At 50.5% G+C, this 18,534-nt stretch overlaps 1 protein-coding gene across 1 annotated transcript; it reads right to left on the bottom strand.

Moving 5' to 3' along the window:
- Positions 1-7,385: 7,385 nt before the first annotated feature.
- Positions 7,386-17,851, bottom strand: LOC136530867 (F-box protein At5g03970-like). Its single transcript, XM_066523577.1, has 2 exons — positions 16,626-17,851; positions 7,386-7,663 (listed from the first exon to the last, which is right to left on the bottom strand). Exons 1-2 carry the CDS (start codon positions 17,755-17,757, stop codon positions 7,656-7,658), a joined length of 1,140 nt encoding a protein of 379 aa, XP_066379674.1. The 5' UTR covers positions 17,758-17,851; the 3' UTR covers positions 7,386-7,655.
- Positions 17,852-18,534: the final 683 nt, after the last annotated feature.

The raw sequence follows: 18,534 nt of genomic DNA, 5'->3' as shown, positions 1-18,534 counted from the left end.
TGGATGGTGTGGTGGTGAATGTGTTAAAAATTGGATATTATTATTATATTACTATTGTTATTTACTTCTCATGCGCTAAGAATGCAAACCACAGCCAAATATTAGGATCGCCAGATCCCTTGTTTATCTTTTTCCACCAAAGCTCATCGGTGCTGACCATGGCCTGCACACATCTAGTGGTGTGCAGATTTCCTGCTTCTTAGAGATGCTAACTTTAGAAGGATTAGGAGGTCTCGTGCCTATGCTCAAGTTTGGTTCGGAGATGGAATCTATGCTGCACTACGCCAACTCTGATGATGCCCGTGAAGGAGGAGCCTTCACTCGATAGTCTTCTGCTAGATTAACTCAGTAATAGGTGTGTTCCCCAGTGATGTAATATCTTGTATTCTTGTAATCTTACGATGTATGACTGTGATATCGACTTATATATGATAATATGATGGAATCAACTAATGGTATCATCATATTATAATTCATTCTATGGATTTTCCCTTCACGGAAAATTGAGGATGTTTCAGTTGGTATCAGAGCCATACTTGACCTTAGGACGAGACCCTTAGTACCAAACACTAGTTTAGAAGCCAAACATTCTATCTGTAGTGGAGTCATAGCTACTAACACTTGATTCCCCATCTTACCTTGAATTCTACCACTAACTGACTGTCCCTGCCTTGACAAAGTTGACTGCTAGGAAATGATTCCCTCGTCATTGCCCCTGCAAGATCAATAGATGTGTGAGACTCAAAGGCTTAGGAGTCGCCTTGAGTCAACACTATGCATACATGAGTTGTAATGCTGCTTGAGTGCCTGAATCTTTTTGCTTCTTATGCTTCTCGTGTTTATATTGCTTGAGTGAGGACTATAAAAGTATTTTATCTATGTGTGACTCCAGGCAAAAAAAATCAAGGCCATAATATGGTTAGACTAGTGATCTTGACCACCGGTTGGACATATTAAGCCAAAACGTCATATCTTTACTCGTCCATTTCAAAATCGACTTCAATTTTCAACCAGGCATGTTCAAAATGCTCTCTCATTTGTTGAAAACTTCTCCCGTTTGCAAAAGCAACTCCATCTTAAATGAAAACTATTTTAAAACCCTCTAAAGCTACCAAAAGAAAGTGATCTCGACTCTTTTCCAAACCTACTTTAAATTTCAAAAGCTTTAAGGAAAGCAAATTGAAAACCAACCTTGTTTCAAAAGTGTTGTGAACTCGTTTTTGAAAGACAAAAGTTTTGTTTTACACCACACCTTTAAAAAGCTTGTATTTATTTGATTCCAAATCAAAGATCTTGACTCTATTCTTAATATAAGAAGTTCATACAAATAAACCCTACCATTAAATCAAACTACAGATGAATTACTAAATAAAATATCTATAAAAGCGTTACTTTTCAAAATGAGAACACAATTTCCAACTATTTTCGAAACCCTTGAGTCTTAAAACCAAAATGGGGTACAACCTACTTTAAAAAGGCATTTTTATAATAATTTCAAAATTCTTAAGGTTGTACCCTTCTTGCTTACGAAATTTATGAAACAAATGATTTGGAACAATGTATCTAAAGTCTTCACCGCTAATTTAAAACCCGCTTAGAAGGAAGCCTTTCTCAAATTTTCATAAAGGACTCCTTCCTAAATTTAAAACTTTGATAAGCGCCGATTTGATCCTTCAAAAGATCTCTTCCTCGTTTATAAAATAAAGTTTCTCCATTTAAAAATCCGTATGCAAACAACTCTTTCCAAAAAAGCTCCTCTTCAAAACTCCAACTGTGAAACAAATGCATTGGTGCACATGACATGACAACGAGGACCCCTCTTCTCTAGTGGCACTAACCCCTAAATCTCGAGGACGAGATTCCTATAAGGAGGGTGGACTATAACAACCCGGATTTTTCTGGAAACCAAAAATTACGAACTTTTTAAAATTTTTCCTGTAATCGTGTGAAGCATGTAAACATTAGGTCCAACATGAGTCAAACCCGCTAACGAAATGATGCAGGCATATAGAATTATTTGTAGAGATTTGTTGGAGCTCTTTTGTTGCCTCGTGTTTGGGTCTTGGTTTCATTTTGGAGAAGCACAATCTATAGCAACTCCCATGGATTCCTCGCGAGATTATTTCGACTCTCCCTTGAACCTCTCTCTCCAATTCTTCCCATTAAACAACCATAACCCAACACTGTTGTTGCCGTGGACTTAACCCTAAACCCATAGATAACCCCTAGATGACCCCACTAGGAGCTGTACATGTTGGCAACACGTGTATACCAATTTAGGAGCTTTTGGAAGTAAATATAATAGAGGAATAAATAGATAAGGAATTAGAAAAGGGGAAAGGAAAATAGGAAAGCCAAACCGGCCCAACCAGCTCAGCAGTTCGGCCTACTCGTGCCTGACCGGCCCAGCCCGCCCCGCCAGCCCACTCGCCCTTCCTCTCCCTCGTGGCCTGCCTCGGGCGCGCAGAGAGCCTAGCTGCTCAGCCCAGCAGTGCGGAGGCCCGCTCGCGTGTGCACGGCCAAGCAGCCCAGCAAGGTCGACCCAGCTGCCCCCTTGCGGCCACCCCTTTCATCGAGCCCCCCTCTCCTTGCCCAGCCAGCCCAAGATGCCCCTCCGGAACCCTAGGCAAAGCACGCACACGACCCTGCTCCCACGCCACCGCCGCTCGCCCGCTGCGAGCTTGCGTGCACGCAACGCCAGCCCCGCGCCCTCGGCTCGCCCCACGCCCCCTCGCTCGATGCGCGCCGCGTGGTCGGGGAGTGCGGACCCCGAGAATCGCTACCGTCCGCGACCCCTGGCTGCCCTAGCCTGCGTGCATAAATAGCGCCGCCCCTCTTCTTCTTCCTCCAAGCCGCCGTCGCATGCCATGGTCCTACCACTGCCGGCCGCACGCTCGCCAAGCCAATGATGGCGCACGTGCTCACCGTCCTCCACCTCGAGCCCGCGCTGCTGCTGGCGCTTTGCCATGGTGATGTCATCCACAGCCACGCTGCTCCAAAGCACACCGAGCCAGGGCCTGCTGCCGAAGCTGCGGCGCCGCTCATGATGTCATGCTCCCCGGCTGCCCGACGAGCACTGTCCTGGACCTGAGGCTGAGCGCGAGGCGCTGTCCTCGCCATGACGCATCTATAGGGACCACCGGTGGAGCCGCAACCATGTCAAGCTTCGCCCCGTCCCCAAGCACTGCGTCCATGATGAACTGCCAAAGCCACATCCATGCCCAACGTCGTCCTCACCGTTCGAGCGGCAACCACAACGCCTCACCTCAGCGTCCATGCTTCGTCGCCCTCTGCGCCTCGCCCGCATCCTCGTTGAACGCTATGGCCATGTTGCCACGCACGCCTTCATCCACGACGCCTAGAACTGTAGAAGCCGTCGCCCTTCTCAATCTTGTAGCGCTCGCCGACTTTTGTCCATGACGCCCACGCATGCTGCATCGGCACCCTCTGCTTCTATCCGTACCACGAAATTGAGTCGAACCGCGACGTCGCCTTGTCTCGGTCACCTTCTACTCCATCCTCGGCTGCCGTGGTCACCACCTCGCTGAGCACCTCTTCATCCCCATTGGGAGGCACGCCCCTACTCGAGCTCCAAGCCTCCGAACAGTAGCAGCAGCCCTTCCTCGCTATGCACCACCGACCACTTCGCTAATGGACCGCAACATCTTCTTGGTGTCGACCGTCGTCATCTTCTATGACTAGCCTTCGAGCCATGTAACTCTATGTGCAAGGAAGAAGCCGGCCCCTTGTGGTGTCTTTCGTGAACCATGGCCGAGCTCCGTCCAACAGCCGCCACCTCTTCGGCAATCTATATCCTTCCCACTTTTGTGAACGTGTGTCTATCTTTCATTCGCACATGACCATCATCTATGTATCATCTATCTATCCATGATTAGTAAATGCCTGTGCCGACCATCACCGTCGGTCTACTCCTTTGTTTCCATTTCCCTTCATGATGATCTATCTATTATGCGTGTCTATCTCTTGTACCTCGAATTCTTTTCCCTAGTGCTTCGATTAGGTGCTACATCTTCGTCGCCCGATCACACGGATGAGCCGAAGTCGTTGGACGACCATAGGTGTGACCAACTACAAGCTCTACCAAGATCATGATACTGAGCAACGTAGGTCACGTCCTTCCACTTCAACAAACCTCGGTGAGCCACCACCGTGTCCCTCTTTCCAACCCTGACTTTACTTACCGGTCATGGCGTTCCAACCATGGAATGCATAGACTGAGGCCACCTCTGGCCTTTGGACACACAAGCACACACACACATGACTAACCCAAGCCAAATCGAACCACTAGAGTTCCAAGAACGCCGGTGTGGTTGCTGACCACCATTGAAGCATTCTCTAAAGCCATGTCTCGTCCACCGTGAACCACGCCCGATTGAGTCAAACCTTGATCACCGTCTCTGACGTTACGATGGAGCTCTACCGCTCCTAGACACGCCCACACTCACTAGCATGAGACCAGACTTAGCCAAACAGATCCACGGCGTAGGAGATGCCGGAAAGGACTTATCGCCTGTAAAACCCATCGTGGCCAAGCCATGCCGCGGCGAAGAGTTACCATGACCTCATTGTGAGCCCCGAAGCCATAATTGGACCATGTGGTATTGATCGCTGCATCATGGACTGCAGGATTCTCTTTTTGGTTGCCCTGATGGCTCCATGGAACCCTGTGCCCATGTTTCACCACTATTCTGGCTACCTCGAGTCACGAAGACATGCCATCGAGATCTACCGGGACCCGCACTAAAGGCCTTTTGAAGTAGACACATTGCACAACTCACGGACAAAGCCCTGGTATGCACCGCATGACCTAGCACCATGCTGTCGTGGTATTGAGGTCCAGCCAAAAGACGACATGCGGCCCAACCAACCTGGTTGGAGTCCCGCGCAAGGAGTCAAGGCAGATTTGGCGATCAAGCAGGATCCTGGTCGGTTAGAGTAGGAATCCTTATCCGGCCACATATGGCAATTGTAACTGACTAGGATTAGTTTTCAGATCTGTAACTCTGCCTCCCGGACTATATAAGGCGGGCAGGGGATCCCTCTAAAAAAACATCTCTCATTGATATACAGCAATACCAATCAGACGCAGGACATAAGTATTACGCCTTCTTGGCGGCCGAACCTGGATAAAACCTCGTGTCTGTCTTGTGTCACCGTCTTGTTTGTGACTTGCACATCTGTCTGCCGACAATCTACTACCTTGGGCATACCCCTAGGTAGACTGCCGACTGTATTTCGTCGACAGAGGCCGATGGAGGTCAGTGGGAGCAGGGACAGGTGACGTCGGAGCAGCCCGCAGACGACGACGGCGAGGCGGGCCCGCGGACGGGGGCGCTCGGACAGGCGGCACCGCGGACGGGGGCGCTTGGCCAGGCGGCACTGCGGGCAGGGGGCGCACTCGGCTGTGCTCGCCTCGCACCCGCCGGATCTAGGCAGCCGGCGCATGGGCAGCTCGCGCCGTCCATGCGAGGGACAGGGGAGGGGAAGGAGCTCGCGCCGTCCATGGGGCCTCGCCGGAGGTTCATGTGGACCTCCGCCGAAGTCGCCGGTGAAGGTTGGGCACCACCGCTGGCCGGGAGGAGCAGCTCTGGCGCCGCCACGCGTCGGTGGTGCCTGGCCGCCGCGCGCCGGTGAAGTCTGACGCAGCGGACGGAACAGAAACGAAAAGGAAGAGGCGGCGGGGCTCGCGAGGTGTTGCGCCCGACGGTTGGAGAAGAGAGTTTATGGGTCACGGACCCTTTCACTGTGCGCAACAGTAAAACCGAGGAATGCGTCTTGTTTTTGGGTTGGACCGTTGGAGACAGTCTTATATACGGACAGCCATGCCTTCATATAGTCATCATGGCCTTGACAAACTCTTAGTCTAGCCGTTGCCGAATGGTTGGCGTGCACATCGCCGCCTAGCAGTTGAGCACGACATGCATGCATGCCCGTCAAAACCGGGACAGTGCGAGCGCGCACAACGATCTCAGACATACAGTCTGTTCGTCGGCTTATTCGCTCGTAGCTAACTTATAATCCATGGACTTGAACAGTATTTTTCTCTAACACCAAATCAGCCAATAGTACTTTCAGCCATAACTTATAAACCAATTCAGCCGAAACGAACAGAAATTGCCACAAGCTTTCTTCCACATTGAGACGATGTGACACGCATGCCACGTGGGCTAAGATACGGTGACAGAAGGTCTATGTCCATGCGTTGCAATAGGACACTAAGTAGGTATGTTCGGACAATTTTTTAGACAAGACAATAGAAAGAATTAGTTCAACCACGTATCATGCAATCTACGTGATATGCACCCAAATGAAAATTACTATTGCCCACCACGAAATTGATTTTTTGGTCACTTTATGTAGATTGGGCCACATGGCACCTGGGAAATGCTATAAAATAGATTAGGTAGTCTTTGTATTTGTTTAGCATTTGGTTTAAGGTTTGATATAATCATGTGAATCGGTGTGGCTTCTGGCATTCACATAAACCGAGGATCAGTATCACGTGGCCTCGAATTCCAATGCTTGCCGCCTCTTGACAGAAGAATCCAACGAACGAAGCCTCCAAGTCGTCCTAATTCTGATGCCTCCCGTTTTCAATGCCACCGTTGTTAGGTTATGGTTGACAGGGATAAACGTAAACCGACGGATTCAATTGTTCAAGATTTGCACTCATGCTTGTCCCGATGATATATCTGCATATGCCCTCCCTTCGAGGAGAGTCGAAACTACGCCGCCAAGTGTAGGCAAAGCTAGGATTACTACCTGACTGCAAAAGTACTCCTTGGTCTAAAAATAGAATAAACTTCGATGTTTAGGATAAATTTTTTCTTATATTTTATAAAAATTTATAGAAAATAGTAACAAAATTTATGTTTAAAATAGGCTTACTATAAAAAAATATATTCCATAAACAATCTAATTATATTTATTTAGCAACATAAATACAAATCGCAGCCTGTTCACTTGCTCGTATACAATCGTGGATTATAAGCTGGAACAATATTTTTCTCTCACACCAAACCAACCAACAGTAAATAATCCACGACCGTTTACGACAAAACGAACATGCTCTTAGCTTTTGCTATGCACTTAGATATATATTAGAAAAATCAAAACTTCATACAATTTGAAACGATTAGTTTTTTGGGAGAGATTTGGTTAAATTTGGAATTGCTTCAAGAAGTGAGAATTGCATTTTTTTTAAGAACGAAAGAAGTAAATAATTTAGCTACAGCCTGACCACAGAAGCTCAAGGCTCCAAAAGAGAACAGTAAAACAAGAGAATGCAAAGCAGTAGGGTCGAGACTCGAGAGTAGAGCTTCGTATCCTCAGGAGTCAGGACTAAGGAGCACCTGCTAGGCTGCTAGTCAACTTCAAATCTTAACAGAGGAGTTCGGCTCAAATGTGCTCCGAACACATAAGCAAACTAACATCTATATGTCACTGCATATATCTAATCAAGTCTCAACTGCTAATGTCGACAGAGATCATCGAAACAGGCTGGGAGTTCATACGTCAAGCAATTATTCCCCACAAATTCACTTCGCACTTACAATTCACAAGTAGCCGCTACATAAAGGGTCAATTTCAACATAAGATAAGCCACCAAGCCACCTGTCCAGCGCCATCAACCTCTAGATACCTGCAGGGTAACAACTCCAACAGTCACAAAGTTCACCTTTTTATTATGCTTTGTTCAAACAGTAATAGTAAATTCAAGGGAAAACTGTAGCCGCCAAAAGCTTTTTACATGCATCTCATTTTGCATTTGACGTCTCACATTATTCTTCTTCTGTAGTTTCAGAATGCAGTTACAATTTTGATTTTCTGAGTGTGGCTCTGAGATATGTAACTCCAGCTAACGAGTAGGGATCTGTTCCAGGTGCAGGAGGGTGTGGGTAACAAAGGCTATGCTGCTGCCGGGAAGGAGCCCAAGTTCTCTGAGAGCTCTCCGGTGATCTTGGAGCCTGTCTTTGTTAGCGCCCACAACAATGAGACCGTGTGTGAGGTGGCGAAGAGTGAGAATTCTAGGGTGCGAGAAGTGCCAGTGTGTAATGTTAGTCAAGACTTGTAGATGCAGGGCACTGTGGGGTTTCATGCTGAGAGGTTGAGGAAGGGCAAATGGCCATTAAAGCACAAGCTGCCTTCCGCGGTTATCTGGTAATATTTAACTTTCTCAAATAATTTGTTTCATCTACCTTAACTACTTGTGCTATCTGGTTGTGCCATGTTCCAAAGTTATCTAGCACTGTTCCAAGTCTCTTAGGGTCATTCATATAAAAATGATAAGGCAAGTAAAATAGCTGATTTTGATAAGCTTATTATAACATATACGTTCATCAAGTGCAAATAGATTTCTCAACCATTTTTTGCTAATCTTGTGACTTGAGTGCCTCAATGTGTGTTCGCATTTATGGTTCCAAATCGATTTGGGTCTGATGTTTATTTATCTTTTATTGTATTCAGTGATGGAGGAATGACCAGGGGGGACAACAATCTCATGCCCAAGGGGCAAGATGACGTCTTACTGAAATTCCCCGATCATCATGCTAGCGCTACTGAAACAAACTACCTTGGTCATCAGGCTAGCGCTGCTGAAACAAACTGGTATGCAGTCTGTAGTACTAACACTATCGCAAAACCTGCGATCTGTAAAAACAGAAAATCACATTCAAAACCGATAAGTATTGTGTCGACACTACCACAAAACCTGCAATTTCTGAAAACAAATGCTAAGCACAAGTACAGAACCTACTACTAATCTCTAAAAACAGAACCGGAAACTCTAAAACCTGCACTTGCTGAATACCAAAACTACTAAACTATAGAAAACTATAAAACTGTAGCAATCCGACAATAGCAAAAACTGAAAGCAAATGCTACTTGTTCTCAAGGAAAACTGAAAACAGATGCTACTGCTACAATTAATTTTCTTTGATCCCTGAGCCTGTATATTTTTTAGTCATACATAGATAGCAGTTCAGAGGAGCAGGTTATTACCATGTACCTTAGTGACGTGAGAGTTAGTTGCTTGTTTTCTTGCCAATCTGGACCAGTTCTCAGAGTAGACAAAAATAATGCTTAGGAGTCTCGTATTGACATGCTAGAACCCTCCTGTTTGCCTTTCTTGTTAGTCATATATTTGACAAGCTGTTTGTTAGTCGCTGAATTCTCACTCTTGGTAGTAGCAGAATTCTTACTCTCATCGAGAGAGGATGACACTAGGAGTTGTGATAATTTTCTGGATTATTTCTCAATGCCATACCAACCCGAGGGGTTGGGATACATATTTATAGGCTGCTAGCCAGCCAAGCATATGCCAAGATGCTAGTCTAAGATACTATCCTAGATGCTAAGATGCTGTCCTCTAGTCTAAGATGCTGTCCTAAAAACACAAAGACCACAACAACCCCACAAAGACCACAACAGCCAGACTTATCCATCATTCTCCCCCTAAGTCTTGTGTGTCGTCTTGTGGGAAAGTTGAACTATCCCGGTCCTGGAGTAGAGCTCAAGGAACTTGATCCTCCCAAGGGGCTTGGTGAGCAGGTCCGCAAGCTGGTCCTTGGTGTTGATGTAGCTCGCCTTGATGCTCCCTTCCTCAAGACAGCCTCGGATGAAGTGGTACCTCACCCGGATGTGCTTGCTGCGTTCATGGAAGACAGGGTTCTTTGTCAGGGCCAGAGCGGACTTGCTGTCCACCCTGAGCTCCACCGCTCTAGTGTCTCTGTCGAGGAGATCACCAAGCAGTCGAGCGAGCCAGAGCGCCTGAGTCGAAGCGGTGGAGGCCGCTATGTACTCGGCCTCACAGCTGGACAGGGCCACCACCTGCTGCTTGACCGACTGCCAACTAACGAGGCACTTGCCGAGGAAGAAGAGGATCCCGCTCGTGCTCTTGCTGGTGTCGATGTCGCCGGCGTGGTCGCTGTCGCTGTACCCAACGAAGTGTGCCGCCCCAGGGCACCTAGGGTAGTAGAGGCCGTGGTCGAGAGTCCCCGCAACGTAGCGGATGATCCTCTTCACAACTTGCTGGTGCTCCGTTGTCGGTCGCTGCATGAACCGACTAACGTAGCCGACGGAGAATGCCAGGTCCGGCCGTGTGTGGGCGAGGTAGCGAAGGCTCCCCACAAGACGCCGGTACTGCGTAGCGTCCACCTCCTCAGTCGTGCTGTCGCGGCTCAGCTTCAGCCTCTCCTCCATCGGAGTGAGAGCTGGGTTGCAGTCGATGAGCCCAGCTAGCTCAATGACGCGCTTGGCGTAGGCGGTCTGTCGAAGCGTGATCCCGGAGTCATCCTGGTGCACCTCGATTCCCAGGTAGGAGAGAGGCCCCAGGTCACTCATCTGGAAGGTGGCCTTCATCTCTTCCTTGAATGTCGCCACCTCCGCATCCTTGGTGCCGGTGATCACCAAGTCGTTGATGTAGACACCCACCAGCAGAGCATTACCTCCACTGCCCCGTCGGTAGATGGCCGCCTCGTGCGGGCTTTGCTCGAAGCCCATCCCCTTTAGCATGGAATCCAACTTGGCATTCCATGCCCTCGGTGCTTGCCGCAAGCCATAGAGGGCCTTGCACAGGCGGAGCACCTTGCCCTCCTTGCCGGGGATCGCAAATCCCGGCGGCTGGTGCACGTAGACCTCTTCCTTCAAGTCGCCGTTAAGGAACGCCGACTTGACGTCCATGTGATGAACACGCCAGCCCTCCTGGACAGCTAGCGCAAGGAGGAGTCGCACGGACTCCATCCGTGCCACGGGAGCAAAGGCGTCGTCGAAGTCGACCCCCTCCTGTTGCACGAAACCTCGTGCCACCAAGCGAGCCTTGTGCTTGACGATGGCACCGGCTTTATCCCTCTTCAGCTTGTACACCCACTTAAGGGTGATCGCGCGGTGACCACGAGGAAAGTCAGCAAGCTCCCAGGTGCGGTTCTTCTCAACCGCATCCATCTCCAACTGCATCGCGACGCGCCACGCCGCATGTCTCTCGGCCTCTGCAAACGACCGAGGCTCGCCGTCGTCACACGCAAGGTGCAACTGCGCCTCCAGGTCGTGAGGCACCGGTCCCGGCACCGGCTGGTCGCCGAGAAGGTTCTCCATCGTACGGTACCGCAATGGCTCGCCGTCGTGGTACGCGTCGACGCGCTCCTCGTCGTGAGAGAGCAGAGTAGCGAGCTCAACCGGGCCGTGCTCGACACGAGCTGGTGGTGGAGTAGACGTGCCCGGAGTGGTGCCTGTCGGTGCTGGAGTGCGTGGCGTTGCCGGCTGTGGTGGAGTCGGCAAAGAACTCATCGCAGCCGAGGTCCTGGCTGGAGAGCGTGGTGCTGTTGGAGTAGCAGGCGCCGGGGTCGGTGGAGGCTCGGGGACTAGGGTAGACGCGCTAGCCGAAGAAGAGCCGCCTACTCCCCCAGCTCCCTCGAAGTGGACGTACTCGACAGTGAAGTCGTCGTACGTCGGAGCCGAGCCGTCGTCCACCGCCTTGTCCCACGCCCATCCTCGCCTTTCGTCGAACACAACGTCGCGCGCCGTGCGCACACGCTGTGTCTTCGAGTCTAGGATGCGGTAGGCCTTCGAGCCCTCCGCGTAGCCAATGAACACTCCCGGAGTGCTCCTGTCGTCGAGCTTGCTGATGTGGCCAAGCTCCTTGGTGAACAGCGAGGCAGCCGAAGACCCGCAAGTGGGAGACCGCCGGCTTGTGCCCATGCCAAGCCTCGTACGGCGTCCTGCCGTCGAGCGCCTTGGTAGGCGAGCGGTTGAGGATGTAGACGGTCGTCACCACCGCCTCTCCCCAGAAGACAGCCGGCATCCCCCTCTGCTTGAGGAGGGCCCGAGCCATCCCCACAACCGTCTGGTTGCGCCGCTCGACGACGCCGTTCTGCTGCGGGCTGTACGGCGCGGAGTAGTGGCGCTGAATGCCCTCATCAGCGCAGTACGACGCGAATTCAGCCGCCGTGAATTCGTCGCCGTTGTCAGTGCGCAGCACGCGCAGCTTGCGGCCGCACTCCGCCTCCGTAGCAGCCTGCGCGCGCCTGATGGCGTCCGCAGCCACTCCCTTGTTGCCGAGGACCATCACCCACATGTAGTGGGAGAGGTCGTCGACGAGCAGCAGGAAGTAGCGTCGTCCTCCCGGTGTGGCCGGTGTCACCGGGCCACACAAGTCCCCGTGCACAAGCTCGAGCCTCTCCTTGGCTCGAAAGCTAGCCCGCTGTGGAAAGGGGAGTCGCCTCTGCTTCGTCAACACGCAGACGTCGCAGAGCTGCTCCACATGGTCGAGGCACGGTAGGCCTCGCTCCATCTCCGTGGCACTGAGCCGCTTCAGGGCCTCAAAGTGAAGGTGCCCGAAACGCTCGTGCCACTGCCATGCCTCGTCGTCCCGACGAGTAGCGAGACAGAGGGGTTGTGCCACCTGCACGTTAAGGACGTAGAGTCGATTTGCGCTTCTGGATACCTTGGCAAGAAGGCGACGACGACGATCCCAAATCCTCATGACTCCGTCCTCAACCACCACGCGCGAACCGTTCTCATCCAGCTGTCCCAAGCTGATGATGGAGTTCCTCAACGTGGAGATGTAGTAGACTCCGGTGAGTAGCCTGTGCTCACCAGACACGGTGGTGAAGATGACGGAGCCGACGCCCTTGATCTCCACGCCGAAGGCATCCCCAAACTTGAAGGAGCCTCGGACGCTAGAGTCAAGCTCGGTGAAGAACTCCCGTCGACCGGTCATGTGATGGGTGGCGCCGGTGTCGAGGCACCACCCGTCAGTCTTGTCGTTGCCGGAGCTGTCGCCGAGGAGGGCGTGTGCTTTTGGCTCGTCGAGGTGGAGGAGAGCCGCTGCGGCCGATGCCGCTGGAGGTAGCTCAATGCTTGCATTTGCCATGAACAGAACCGGCTCCTCCTCCTCCGCCTGTGCGACGTGGGCCTGGCCACGTCGTGGCTGTCGGCAGTCCTTGGCCCAATGGCCGAGCTGGCCGCAGTTGCGGTAGGCGTCATCTCGTGCCGGCTTGTGCCTGCCGGCGGCGCCGCCCTGGGCACCTCCGCGGGCATCACCCTCGGCACGTCCTCGCGCCCCGGCCTGGGCGTCTCTGCGCGCCTTGCGTGGCTTGCCACGCTTGCGGCCGCCTGTCGCGGAAGAAGGCTCCCCCTTCTTCCGATCACCTTGGCTGGCAAGCCACTGCTCACGAGTGAGGAGCTTCCCGCCAGTGGTGATGGGCCTCGAGAGAGACTGTGGCTCATCGCTGTCGACAACCTTGAGGCGACCTATCGCCTCCTCGATCGACATCGTGGAGAGATCCAGCAGGGACTCGATCGATCGAGCCATCTGCTTGTACTTCTCGGGGACATAGCGAAAGAGCTTTTCGACAACTCTCTCCTCGCCGTAGGTGTCATCGGCGAACTGCACCATCTTCTGCAACAGAGTGTTGAGACGGAGAGCAAAGTCATCAACGTCCTCACCTGGCTTGAAGGCCAGGTTCTCCTACTCCTTGCGAAGTGCCTGCAGTGTGGACTCGCGGGCGCGGTCGCTGCCGATGCGTGCCGCAGCGATGGCAGTCCGCTTGTTGGTAAGCGAGAACTGTATCTCGGGCAGGACTGCAGCGATGAGGGCTTCCAACGCCCGTCGATCTAGGTCGTAGTCGACGTCGCCGTATCGGACTGCCTCCCACAGGTGCCGCACCTGGAGCTTTACCCTTATCACCGCAGCCCACTCGACGTAGTTGGTCTTGGTGAGGGTAGGCCACCCACCACCGGGACCGACGTCCCTAACAACAGCCTGGAGCCCGTGGTAACCACGGTACCGATCCGAGGAGAGAGAGCCACGCTGCCTGTGAAGGCCGCGCTCTCCATCGACCCGTCCGCCACCGTTGCCGTGCGCGCCTCCTCCAGGAGCGCCGCCGGCGCGTCCGCGCCTGTCTGGGCTGCTGCCGCGCTCGTGGGCGTGCGCGGCTGCCCCAGGAGCGCCACCGCCGTGCGCGCCTCCTCCAAGAGCGCCGCCAGCGCGTCCGCGCCTGTCTGGGCTGCCGCCACGCTTGTGGGCGTGCTCGGCTGCCCACTGCGCCGCCCACGCTCGCGCTGCCTCCCTCTCTAGCAGCTCGAGGTCCGCGTCGGCGGTGTCGTCAGCGGAAATGGAACTGCCGATGCTGCCGCGCAGAGCCTCGACCTCCGCTGCCGCCGCACGCGCTGCATTCGCCGCCGCCGCTGCTTCCGCCTCCGCTCTAGCTGCTGCCAGCCTCGACGCCCTTGCCGCCGCCGCAGCAGGTCTCTGCCGCCGCTCGCTCGCGTTCCTCTGCCGCGGCAAGTTCAACCTCCTGCCGACGCCGCGTGCTCGAGGCGACCGAGCGCTGAGACTACCCTGTGGACATGACGCGCTACGGGGGGCTGCTGCGTGGGGAGAGGGCTGCTTCAGACGAGCTGCTCGTCTGCGCGGGGGAGGAGTGAGCAGGAGTGGCCGGAGCTGCTGCTCGCAGCTGGGGCTGTTGTGTGGCTGGGAGAGGAGATGAGCAGGAGATGCTCAGGCTACAGGATAATACGGCTCTGATACTAGTTGTTAGTCGCTGAATTCTCACTCTTGGTAGTAGCATAATTCTTAGTCTCATCGAGAGAGGATGACACTAGGAGTTGGGACAATTTTCTGGTTTATTTCTCAATGCCATACCAACCCGAGGGGTTGGGATACATATTTATAGGCTGTTAGCCAGCCACGCATATGCCAAGATGCTAGTCTAAGATGCTGTCCTAGATGCTAAGATGCTGTCCTCTAGATGCTAGTCTAAGATGCTGTCCTCTAGTCTAAGATGCTTGTCCTATGCTGTCTTAAAAACACAAAGACCACAACAGCCCCACAAAGACCACAACAGCCAGACTTATCCATCACTGTTGGACTCATAATAGGATGCTTAGTTGTGAACTTGTGATCCCTTTAGTTCCCTTGCATTCTGACATCGATTTTAGGTTCCCCTACTGAACATAGCTTCTGAACATCAGCATAGCTATTATGACATAATTAAATTTATTGTATAAGAGATAAGCTACCTAAATAAAAAATCATTCAAACTTGTTAGGGATCAAAACTAGGATTTGGATGTTCCATTATAAGCACGTGGACATTGTAGGCGATTATTCAATTTCTAAAAGAGCCACGTGTTATTTCAACATTTACATGAGTTTTTTAGACTCAGAGTGTACTATTTATGGCCCGAAAAAATGAATTGTTGAGCATACAGAGCCTAATATTTCACTTTTTTTGAATGGAATATAATTCTCACTTGTTCCATGTACTACCGCAGTTTATAATTGTAGATTGACAGCAGACATTCAACTGTGATAACTACATATAGGAAGGTATTTCCATACTCTTCAATCAAGGATTGACATCTTTTAAATAATGTTTTACTGATAAAGTGTTGTCATTGGTGTGTTTGAATTGTTACCTTTATTTGGATTTAATAATATACATGTTTTGAAAACTCACCGTGTCTACTGTATAAGAACTAGAAGATATGTATCAATTGAATGAATGGGAAACCGTAGTGCATGGGAAGTAGTAGCAACCTTTCTTTCAGTACTCTATCTATTATTGTTCATATTTTCCGTGTGTTTCTTACCAGTTGGTGAGATAGTTTTTACTAACACCGTTGTCTTTTAGGCAACATCGGCAACTAGCTCTGTCAAAGCTAAAGTGTGACAAAGAGCCACTTAATAACAAGTGGTTGTACTCTGTAACACCCATGTCTTCTATGGACCAGTTCTGAACATGGTTCTTATGTTATTAACTAGATTGTTTTGATTTCATATGAAAAATTGAATTATATTATAATTGTTCATCCTTTAAGAAGACTCGTGAAATAATGATGTTATGAAATAAGTATCATTTCATTTTTTGGGTACAACACACGTTCATTGTCGTGGTATTGTTTCTTTTTCCGTTGCAACGCACGGGCATTTACCTAGTTTAGATATACATTAAATGCTTTAAAATCCCTCACATATATCATCACTTACAGCATGACTCCCATAACTCCTTGACAGAATGCTATTTTTGTTAAAGAAAGAGATCTATAGCAAGATCAATATGGTAAAGATTATCTACAAAGACATGTAGGAATATTAAATGAAAAAAATAACAGCACTCTTCGAAAAGTGTCATCAAATTACTCATTTCATACATTACGATTCGAGTCAAAAAATTTATTTTCTATAATGATTATTTGACATATATTAATACATTACATATTACACATTTAAACGCTGGAAAGATATGTAACATAGCTAGATATACATGAATTTGTGTACATACGTAACCATTGAGTAAACTTGCCAATGATCATGCTCCCATTGTTTACTGCTATGCATATGATAAATTAATCGAATTTTCCCCACATAACATAGAAACAGCCCGCCATTGGTAAATATAGCGATGGCTAAATGATAAAATTAATAGTGACACAGTGGTAAGCTCATAGTATACATTAAAAGAGGAAAGAAACATGACAACTAGGTTTAATTTGTTAGCCCAGAATTTCAGTAGCAAGGTAGAAACCATAGAGGTACTTTGGCAACCAAGTACTGTGAACAATTTGGATTCTTTTTATTTTAAAGAAATATAGACAAGCAGTTACCTGAATCATAGATACTTGCATAGGGATGATTTTTGGAGATGATATTTGTTTTCCAAAGTTTTGTGAACTGCAGGGAGTTGAGTTGTAGAAAGCAGCAACTGCCATCAATCCATAGTGACATCACATTGATATCATCAGCATAACCAAGTATCGCCATGCTAGAACTCTGCCCAAGAATCTTCTGCAGCTTATCAGACTTCCTCAGCACCCAGCTGGCAACACCTTCAGAACAAACCTTCCTCTCCCACATTTGGAGGCTGTTGCCAGACAGACTGGCCAGGCACAGAACGCCATTTTGTGCTAGCAAGATTCGAGAACCACCCTTTGAAACTTCTGCACCGGAAGGGCACTCAACCAATGCTAGAGTATGTTTGTCCAAATCAAACTCAGCAATGCCATAGTCATGACCAAGAGGCATCCAATACAAGGCATTGCCAACCAGGACGCCGGGACGACCAACATAATAAACCACAAACGGAACAGCCGCTGAGACGAGATTGCTCCATTTGCCTGTTTGTGATGAGTAAATGCAGGCAAACACCTGTGTGTGATTGCGGGTGACACCAACCACGGCCACCTTGAAGGGGCAGGAGCAGAAACCGCCGTGGACGTGGCTGTGGTCGCTGGCAGCAGCGCAGAGTACCGCGCCGTTCCAGATCATCCGCTCTCCGTTATCCAACTCCGGCGGAACGGCAACCCGGCGGTGGTCGCCTGTTGGGGGATCCCACACAACTATCTCCTTCTCCTTCAGGCTGTAGAGGAGCACGCGGCCGTGGCGACATCCGAAGTTTCTCCAATGGTTAGGGTCACAGCCGCCCTTCTCATCGCCGATCGGCGGACAGAAGCGCTTGGGTGGGATGAGATCCGGCGGGTCCATTACGGATCTGAAGAAAGGGAAGTCTACAAATTCATCGAAGAAGCCGATAAGGGGGGGATTCGGGTGGCGGGAGCGGAAGCGGCGGCGGAAGTGGGGATCAGTGACGAGGCGGCGCCAGCGCTTGCAGACGAGCGAGGCGCGGGGGAGCGAGGAGGGCCGCGGCGGTAGGCGGAGGAGGATCTCGGAGAGGATGTCGTCGTTGTCCGGTAAAGTCGCCGGCGCGGCAGGGCGGCGGTGGCGGCGGCCGCGCGTCATCTCGCGTCTCGCGTTGGGGGGAGACCGGAGATGCGGAGACGCCAAACGAAGTGGATTGTTGATATTTTCAGTATACTGTGCATTTCAGTAATCTTTTTTTTTTTTCTCGAGAAAAGGGTGGATTGCATTACATCTAACACAGTACACCCAAGTTACAAACAGAACCCTGATGAAGTATGGAATTACAACAAAACGCATACAAGTCCTGGACATGGTCTCCCCTGCTCATCTTCTCGGTGCCAAAGCCACGGAGAATCGACGAGACTGGAGCAACAATCTCCAAAGGAACCGACAAGGTAAGAGGCTTTTACCTGTGTACCCTTAAAAAAGATGCCACACTTCTGCATACCCCTCAAAAGTTGGTCGTCACCTATATGCCCTCGTTCGAACTTTTCTTTTCCCTCACGCCATTCCGTCGGCACTCTGTTAGGTGTTGACCGTTTGGCGGCTCTGACATATGGGACCGGACTAGAAAAATACCATCCTTGCCCCTGGATCATTGCAATGAGCGCTGGAGGAGCCATATTTTCAAGCCTATCGGTCCTTTGATTGAACGTGCGCTGGAGGGGCCATTGCAATGAGGCTACTGGAGGGGACATGTGGGACAGGCGCTGGAACATTGCCCGATGCACGTACACATATTTTCAAGAAATGAACTGCAGGGGCCATGCATGTACGTACACGTACTACTGAGCACAGTACTTTGATTGAACGTACTACTGTTGTTTATTAACCTGTATACTGTTGGTGCACTGGTACGGTGTATGCTTTTTTTTT

Source organism: Miscanthus floridulus, unplaced genomic scaffold, assembly GCF_019320115.1.
Source record: "Miscanthus floridulus cultivar M001 unplaced genomic scaffold, ASM1932011v1 fs_222_3_4, whole genome shotgun sequence".
NCBI lineage: Eukaryota > Viridiplantae > Streptophyta > Magnoliopsida > Poales > Poaceae > Miscanthus > Miscanthus floridulus.
Note: the sequence above shows the minus strand (reverse complement) of the source record. Positions and strands in the feature narration are given on the sequence as shown.